This window comes from Oncorhynchus mykiss, chromosome 15 (genome assembly GCF_013265735.2).
Source record: "Oncorhynchus mykiss isolate Arlee chromosome 15, USDA_OmykA_1.1, whole genome shotgun sequence".
NCBI lineage: Eukaryota > Metazoa > Chordata > Actinopteri > Salmoniformes > Salmonidae > Oncorhynchus > Oncorhynchus mykiss.
Genome location: NC_048579.1, coordinates 10,246,579 through 10,255,295, shown reverse-complemented (window position 1 = coordinate 10,255,295; position 8,717 = coordinate 10,246,579). Strand labels below are relative to the sequence as shown.

At 43.5% G+C, this 8,717-nt stretch overlaps 1 protein-coding gene and 2 non-coding genes across 3 annotated transcripts; all 3 read right to left on the bottom strand.

Annotated features, from left to right (window-relative positions):
* Nucleotides 1-2,176: 2,176 nt before the first annotated feature.
* On the bottom strand, nucleotides 2,177-8,065 carry LOC110489569 (T-complex protein 1 subunit epsilon). The gene is made up of 11 exons (XM_021562300.2): nucleotides 7,796-8,065; nucleotides 7,093-7,153; nucleotides 6,750-6,914; nucleotides 6,070-6,268; nucleotides 5,640-5,832; nucleotides 5,058-5,207; nucleotides 4,753-4,872; nucleotides 4,468-4,653; nucleotides 4,135-4,272; nucleotides 2,900-3,080; nucleotides 2,177-2,597 (listed from the first exon to the last, which is right to left on the bottom strand). Exons 1-11 carry the CDS (start codon nucleotides 7,898-7,900, stop codon nucleotides 2,470-2,472), a joined length of 1,626 nt encoding a protein of 541 aa, XP_021417975.1. The 5' UTR covers nucleotides 7,901-8,065; the 3' UTR covers nucleotides 2,177-2,469.
* LOC118938970 lies at nucleotides 5,411-5,544 on the bottom strand. The gene has a single exon (XR_005036364.1). It is a non-coding gene; the product is annotated as a small nucleolar RNA SNORA49 (small nucleolar RNA).
* LOC118938971 lies at nucleotides 6,380-6,513 on the bottom strand. Its single transcript, XR_005036365.1, has one exon. It is a non-coding gene; the product is annotated as a small nucleolar RNA SNORA49 (small nucleolar RNA).
* Nucleotides 8,066-8,717: the final 652 nt, after the last annotated feature.

Here is an 8,717-nt window from a genome sequence, read left to right as displayed (position 1 = left end):
CATTAAAATGTAACGAGCTCTTTTGGGTTTCAGAGAAAATGTAGGGAGTAAAAAGTACATTGTTTTTAGGAACGTAGTAAAGTAAAAGTTGTCAAAAATATAAATAGTAAATAAAATAAAGTACAGATTCCCTAAAAAACTACTTAAGTAGTACTTTAAAGAATGTTTTACTTAAGTACTTTACACCCCTGGAGAGAATGACATCACTCAACGGGGTCAAACACAGTCTACTAGCCTTGCTGCTGAACCTGACATCTGGGCTGAGCTGAGAGTCGTGGTGGAACAGAGGCCAGACAGAGACAGCGAGGGGGAGAATGCAGGTAATTGGCATGTTCTAAATGTGGAAGTTGATTTTTAGGTCATTATAAGGTCAGTATACTTAAGCAATGAAGCCAGAGGAGGTGTGGTATATGGCCAATATACCACGGCTAAGGCTGTTTTTATGCACAACGCGGAGTGCCAGGATACAGCCCTTAGCCGTGGTATATTGGCCATATACCAAAAAACCCAGAGGTGTCGTATTGCTATCATAAACTGTTTACCTAATTAGTAAAAAATGTTCTGTCATACCCGTGGTATACGGCCTGATATACCATGGCTGTCAGCCAATCAGCATTTATGGCTTAAACCACCCAGTTTAGAATGGAAAAATAAGCACAAGGAGCTTAACTGTCAGCCATGGGTGCCAGAGAACAAGGTAGAGGAGCTGGAGAGATAGAATGCAGGTAAATTTCACAGAAATATCAGTTTAAATTATACATTTATTTGAGTAATGCTTGATATGGTTTAACGTTGTTCAGTACTAACATGTTCTTTCCTGTTATGTCCAATGTAACCTAAAAATATCCACAGCACTGAGAACATTTGAACATCATGTGCACATGTGGCAAACCGGCTGTGCGCCGGTTTTGTCCGGGTTTGCGTTCCGTGGAAACAGCGCCGCTCAAAGTGAATGGCACAGATCCATATATGGCAATGGCTATTTGCATACTGCAGCTGTGATTGGTTATGGCACGAACTGAGTCGTGCCTGTGAAAGCAACAGTCCTACTCCAATGCGCTCTGCCTACAAGAACATATCTTGCACTGTTAGTTTTGCATACTGAAACAAACAGCATCGTTTTGTTTCGGGATATTACATTGAAAATGTATAATATTGCGTTGATTCGATCACAATTCCCACAGTAAAGCGAAACCTCGATAGGGTTAACTAAAAGGGAAAACGGTAGAAAGTTCAATCTTGTGCTTCTCTGCTTGGGCTCATATTTATTCTGGTCAGCTGTCCAAGTGAAGCACATGCGAAGTTTAGAGGGAGCATTGGTTATGTCAGCCCTGGAAGCTAGGGACAGCCAACATTCGGTTTCCAGGTGTTTGATGCTATTCCATTCGCTCCGTTTCAGCCATTATGAGCAGTCCTCCCCTTAACAGCCTCCACTGCGGCCAGTGAGAGGGAGAATGCAGGTAACTGATGCAGACCTTTCCCCATGTTAGTGTTTCCAGATTTCTGTGAAATATGACCACTAATTAATTACAAGTAGTTTTCCTTCCAAAAAGTGGTAATTCACACCGCTGATTTACTGCAGGAGAGACTGGTGCACTTTACAAAATAGATGGCTTCATGAGGAAGGACAATTGTGAATATATTGAAGATCATCTCAAGACATCAGTCACGAAGTTAAAGCTTGGTCGCCAATGGGTCATGACCCCAAGCATACTTCCAAAGTTGTGGCAAAATAACAAGGTCAAGGTATTGGTGTGGCCATCAAAGCCCTGACCTCAATCCCATAGAAAATTGGTGGGCAGAACTGAGCAAGGAGGCCTCCAAACCTGACTCAGTTACACTAGCTCTGTCAGGAGAAATGTGCCAAAATTCACCCAACTTATTGGGGAAGGCTACCCAAGACTTTTGACCCAAGTTAAACAATTTAAAGGCAATACACTCAATTAGTATTTGGTAGCATGTAAACTTCTGACCCACTGGGAATGCGATGAAAGAAGTAAATCCTTCTCTACTATCATTCTTAATGAAGACTGGGAATTTTTACACACCTTTAACCAATATATTTAAACTTCCATCTTCAACTGTATAGTACACGCTTGTAGGTAAATTTTTTTTATATATAAACAGAATCAATTAATAGTATTGTATCATCAAGGGGGGGGCAATCCACAAGAAAGAAATTGCACAGACCAACATTTTATTGATGACTTCAGCATTACAAGAGCTGGTGTGTGTGTGTGTGTGTGGGGTTCAGTATCAAATGATAAATAACAGTACTCAGGGTTGGACAGTGCTCGACAAGTGCCTAAAGGCTTCTCTAGATCACAGGAACATTCTAGAACTCTGCATTTGAGTTCTAGAACATTCTATAAACACAGCCATTCTAGAATGCCTCTGTTCCGGAACATTCTAAATTAGAAGAACACAGTTCTAGAAGACCAGGCCGAGCATGCGCTCAGTGGGAGGTCCCTAGTCTTCTGACTCTCCAGGGCTTCTGATGTCGTCTATCTTCAGGATCATTTTGACTACCTGTGTGGCCAGAGAGATCTGCTGCTTCTTCCCATGAAGAGTCTCAATAACATGCTGCTGCTTCATGTCTGGGGGAGAGAAGAGGGTCAACATCAATAACATTTATTTAGGAAAAGATCTAATGCTTTATATCAAGGATGTCAAACTCATTCCATGAAGGGCCTAGTGTCTGCTGGTTTTTCCCTGTCAATTGAAGAGAACCAGGTGAGTTCCTTACTCACTAGTAACCTTAACTCATCAAAGTACAAGGAATGAGCAAAAACCCAGACACTTGGCCCTCTGTGGAATGAGTTTGACACATGCTTTATATTAAGTGTTTGGTATATCCAAATATTTTATTACATTTCCCACATTGTGATTCTATCCTTACCGTTGGTGTTGAGGTGCAGACAGTCGATGCCCAGGGCTGGGTTGGACTCCGTGACCTGCCTAGCACGGACCTCAGTCATGGTCTGGATGGAGTTGAGCCCGCTGTTCTCTGCCAGGGCCATGGGGATCACCTCCAGGGCATCAGCAAACGAACGCATGGCATACTGCTCCAGAGATGGGCACTGCAGAAAGAGTAGAGGGAGAGATGAGCACACGGCTTTGTTTCAGATAACTGATCAGGCTATTACTGTTACAGAGTCACGCTACAATACAAGGTTTTAGCTTTCAGAAACTATTCATACCCTTTGAATTTTTTCAACAACAAAAAAAATTGTTACAGCCTGGATTTAAAATGGATTAAAATGTAGACGTGTCACTGGCCTAGACCCAAAACCCCACAATGTCAAAGTGGAATTATATTTTTCTACATTTGTACAAATGAAATAGAAATGACAAGCTGAAATGTATTGAGTCGATAAGTAGGCAAGCCTAAATAAGTTCAAGTCACATAAGTGTGCAATAAGTGTTTAACAAAATTTGAATGACTCATCCATCTCATCCCGATACCCCACACACACACAATTATCTGTAAAGTCCAGATTCACCCACAAAGACCAGGCATTTTTCAATGCCTTGCAAAGGGTACATATTGGTAGATGGGTAAACATAAAAACAGAATGAGCATGTTGAAGTAACACCATCCGAAGTTAATCAATACAATTTGCCCCAAACATACAACACCACTGAGAACCACTCTCCATATTTTCAAGCATAGTGGTGGCTGTGTCATGTTATGGGTATGCTTGTAATTGTTAAGGACTGGGAAGAAAGGATAGAAAGAATGATTACTAAGAGTTAGTTTTTGTTTGAAAATGGCTGTCTAGTCATGAACAATAACACCTTCACATAGCTTGAATATTTTATTTATTAGGGGCAAATGTTGCACAATCCAAATGCAACTTACCCAGAAAGACTCACAGCTGTAATCGCTGCCAAAGGGGATTCTAACATGTATTGTCTCAGGGGTTTGAATACTTATCTAAATTAAGATTTTCCACTTTTTTTTTGTAAATGTAAAATGTAAAAAATAAAATAAAAAAGATCACTGACAAAAACAAGACAAACCCATTTATTCCCACTTTGTAACAACAAAATGTGGAAAATGTTTAGGGCTGTGAATACTTTCTAAAAGGTACTGTAGATGTTTGACCGGTGTGTTAATGGTGTACACTGTACCTTGTCAGCGGCCTGGTTGACGGCGAGGGCACAGGCGATCTCAGAGGCTCCGCCCCCGTACACGATGCGGTTGTCCCTGACCAGGTTACGGATGACACACAGTGCGTCATGCAACGCGCGCTTAGCCTCCTCAATGATCTGACAGGGAAAATAAATAAATAAATGGGACAGTTAATGCTGGGCTGCAATTAAAGCACACCGACAGCTCTCCAGGACCAGAATTGTCCACCCGAAAGAGATACCAATGATTGGGAATCTCTGAACTGTCTACATAAACCGATTATCAGTCCCCTTAGCATCATCTCCAACAGTCAACACTAGCAGTCCACCCACCATCTTGTTTCCTCCGCGGATGAAGATGGTGACTGCCCTGGAGTTCTTGCACTCCTCGATGACCAGCATGCGGTCCTTGGTGGTGCCGAAGCAGATCTCCTTGACGACACCGGCTGAACCCAGCTTCTCGGCGGTCAGCTCAGAGAACCGTGGCACGATGCGGCCTCCTGTCGCTATGGCAATCAGCTGAGGCAGGGTGAAACGGAGGTTAGCAACACAGGAATACACGGAGGGAAAATAAACTAAAATTTTGCAGCTGAATGGCATGATGTCCGCGTGTCTCACCTCGATCTCAGGCCCCCCGACCCAGCGGATGGCGGGCAGCTCATTCTGCAGCAGCAGGTGGTTAGCCTCGTCGTCGAAGCCCCACTGGCAGATGGCCAGGTTAGCGCCAGTATCCTTGATCTGGAAGAGGTTACAATGACATATTTTCACTTTTATTTATGACATTCAGTTAGTTTAGATTATATTTAATTAAACGAGGGTCCTTCATATACACATCTTCCAGTTAGTATGTTCCTGTCATTCAGTCAGCCTATCTCTACAACACAGCTGCTAAAGGTAAGTTATAAAAAGGTTGTGTGACTGACCTGTTTGATCATCTCCAGGAACTTGTCCTTCTCGTACTTCTGCAGGGCCTTGTATTCCTCCACACAGGTCACGTCCAGCTTGTGCTTGGTCTTGGGCTTAGGGGGCTCAAACGGGCAGGTCAGGATGGCCATCTTTGTGTCTTTCAGGAGCTGAGGGGAGAAGGAGTAAAGGAGATGGTTGTAGAAGATAAACTGGATGATTTACCTTGCTAAATACAAAAGGGAGTGCTTCAGACTTGGATGGGCTAAAATAATTGTTCCTAGGCCGTCATTGAAAATAAAGAATGTGTTCTTAACTGACCTGCCTAGTTAAATAAAGGTAAAATAAAATGTAAAAAATAAAATCTACAGAAATTGTCAGCTCTCTCACAAGCCCCATGTAAGACGAAGATCCTAGATGAGAGGTGAGAGAGCCGTGGTGCTGTATCCCCTGTCAATGTCAGACCACTCCACAGGGGACAGAGTGTCTGGTGTAAGGGAGGGGAAGAGGAGTAACACACTGCATCCTAGGTTTACATCGGAGGTGACAGCATAGGCGTGCTAACACTATGGCTGAGGCACCGCTGCCGTCTTGTTGTGTACCTTGGGCATCTGAGGGTGGCTGAACTCCTTGTCTATGATGACTCCCTTGATGAGCTGGGTGTCCTCCAGTTTGCCTCCCACCTTGCCCTCCATCTTGATCAGCTCAAAGTCCACGTCCTTACGGTTCATGTCCGCCACCGTTAGGACGGCGTTCACCGCGATCTCCGCCATCTGTCTGTGGCAGCGGTTGATCCTGAAAGAAGGAAGATGGGGAGAGAAATGTGTTTGAGACCTAATGAAACCAACAGTCAGGTTCATAAATTATACACGTATGCCATCACATCTGGGCCAAACCAATTTGTGCAAAGAGCTCAAAACGCTACACCACGTTGCCATGCCAATAGCTAGCTGGACCATAACTGACATTTCTGAAAGTTGTCATGAAAACCACACACACAAAAAAAAAGCACCAACTTCCAGTGAAACTCACACTTTGGAACCTAGTGTGGTCATGGCGGTCTGGATGAGCGGCTCTGTGTTGCTGGGGTCGTAAGGAAAAGTCTCGCTAATCTTGTCCAGCTGCGCGATGGCAATCTTGGCAGCCTGGTCGTAACCGTCAGAGATACGGATGGGGTGGATGCCCCTGTCCAGCAGCTGCTCTGCCTCCTCCAGGAGAGCACCAGCCAGCACTGGAGAGGGAGGAGGGGGAGTTTGTTTGGATGAGTGTACCAATATGATTCTGCATTGATTAACAATTGTATCATAGAAAGAATTGCAGGTAATGTGCATGGCCTTCAGAAATTGTCAGCTCTCTCACAAGCCCCATGTAAGACAAAGATCCTAGATGAGAGGTGAGAGAGCCGTGGTGCTGTATCCCCTGTCAATGTCAGACCACTCCACTGGGGACAGAGTGACTGTTGTAAGGGAGGGGAAGAGGAGCACTCTGCAATTTTAATCCTATGTCTGGATTGGCAGAAAAAAAACGTAACCAGGAGTAGTCTACCATCCAATGTTTTTTTTTTTTAACTAGACAAGTCAGTTAAGATCAAATTCTTATTTACAATGACAGCCTACTAACAGGGTAGAGATGCAATAGACCCCAATTGTTTAATTAATAAGCTAATGAGTCAAAGATCAATCTGGGAGACTCAAATATATAGGGGACCATACCAACGACTCCGGTGGTCCCGTCTCCGATCTCGTCGTCCTGAGACTTGGAGAGCTCCACCATGAGCTTGGCGATCTGGTGGTCCACATCCATCATGCTGAGGATGGTGGCTCCGTCGTTGGTGACAGTCACCTCCCCATCCCTGTCAACCATCATCTTGTCAAGGCCTAATGAAAGAGGAAAAGTGAAGGTGGGAGGTTAAATGTACTTCCAAGATGAATGTGTAGCCGTAGGTAGCTGTTACTGTGTTAAGTAACCAGAGTTGTAGAGCACACAAAAATACTAGCAGTGGCTTTATCACAGCGCTGTGAATGAATAAGCTTCGGTGTGGCTGTTTGGGTTTACCGTTTGGTCCTAGTGACGTCCTCAGCGTCGAGGCAACCGCCTTTGCTGCCATGATGTGAGACTGCAAAACACAAAAGCAAATCTGGTGGATTTCTTCACTGCGGCTGAGGGAGGGATGCTGCGGGAATGATCAACTAGGTAGATGGCCAAGTCCGTGCAAATTAATATTTGACAACTTGACGTTGGTCAAACTCTCAGTCAAGAAGCAACTGACAAACCTTTCATCTAGATTAGACCGCTAACTGTGGCTAAGCTACTTAGCTAGCGAACTAGTTAACGTTAGCTGCATGACAGCATACGCACGTTCAGCAAAACCAAACTATGAATTGCACTTTATTTATTATTCATCATAACTAAGTGAGAAAACACATAACGTATGATAACATTAACTAGTTAAATGATTCCATTGTTTATTTGACAACCAGCCGCGACTCACTGGCCTCTTCAGAAAATAAGCACATGGGCAGACTTAGCATGCCGTAGCTAATCGGCTAACTAGCTAACTTGTACAACATAAATTAAAGATACCATTTGATTGGCTCAGAATGTTAACTATAAATCCATAACAACTAAACGTACTTGTTAGCCAACTAAACTAAGTGGGTCTGAAGTTGCAAAGTGTTTTGCAAATGTGGCTTGGTAAGATGCTGAACCATTAATGAAGTGCCATGCTAGCTAACGGGACCTGCTAAATCCATTGTACCTTCAGTGCATCAAGGCCCGATAAGCGAGTCTTCTTATCCTGGTCTTTGATGATGATGAACGGCCGTCCATACTCATCGAACGCGAGCTGCCCCATAGCGGACATTTTGGGCTGAAAGACGGCGACACTTCAGAAGTGTCCAATGGCTGAAATTCAGACTATTATCGGTGAAAAAGTGGAGTGTTGCTGAGCACTTGGTCGCACGGGTCTGCCGGCGACTTCTGGAAGGATCTCAGGGCGGGGAGGGCGAGACAAAGTGGGGAGGGGGATGTTGATTAGATGTTTTTTTTTTTTACTATATTATGAACATAGATTTCAGTTGCCTTTTATACAATTAACGGTTTGAGAGAGATGTTGTGCATATAATGTTTTAATTTACTTTATTTTCCAAATCCCTCCTATTATCCCGTAGTTATTCCAGTCTCGCGATTCTATCACTCTAATCTCGCGGTGTAGTCGAGACGTCTTTGGTGCTAAAGTTGAAAAGTGTGTTGAAAATATTGTATCAAGGAGTTTAAAACTCCGTAACTGTATTTGTTTTATAATGTTTTGGGGTGAATACGTATATATTTTTAGCAAACTATCAGACAGCTAATTTTGCAGTTTCACTGGTATCGTCAAGCTCTTTCCCAGCTAGAGTAAATTGTCCAGAAAAGTGAAATCAATATGTGGCTTGTGAGCTAACGTTAGTTAGTGCCATTTTTGTCTGTCAGTTCCACCAAATAAATTATATCGGACTCCACCACTGAGTTTAGTAGCTGGTCAGTGTCCGGAGCTGGAAGACTGGCACTCAGGAGTTTTAACAGCTATCTTGCCTGTCAGTCCTGATAAGCAGAGAGATGTTCTCCAAAAGCATCCTCATATCAGAGAAAAGCAGTTCGTGTTATGTTAACCGTTAGATAAATAAATGGACACAAATCCA

Excerpts from the sequence above, each read along its gene's own strand:
- LOC110489569 (XM_021562300.2), bottom strand. The coding sequence starts at position 7,900 with ATGTCCGCTATGGGGCAGCTCGCGTTCGATGAGTATGGACGGCCGTTC. Across the intron at positions 5,833-6,069 it reads ACCACACTAGGTTCCAAAGT|GATCAACCGCTGCCACAGAC; the intron begins GTGAGTTTCACT and ends TCCTTCTTTCAG. Across the intron at positions 3,081-4,134 it reads TCAACCAGGCCGCTGACAAG|TGCCCATCTCTGGAGCAGTA; the intron begins GTACAGTGTACA and ends CTCTTTCTGCAG.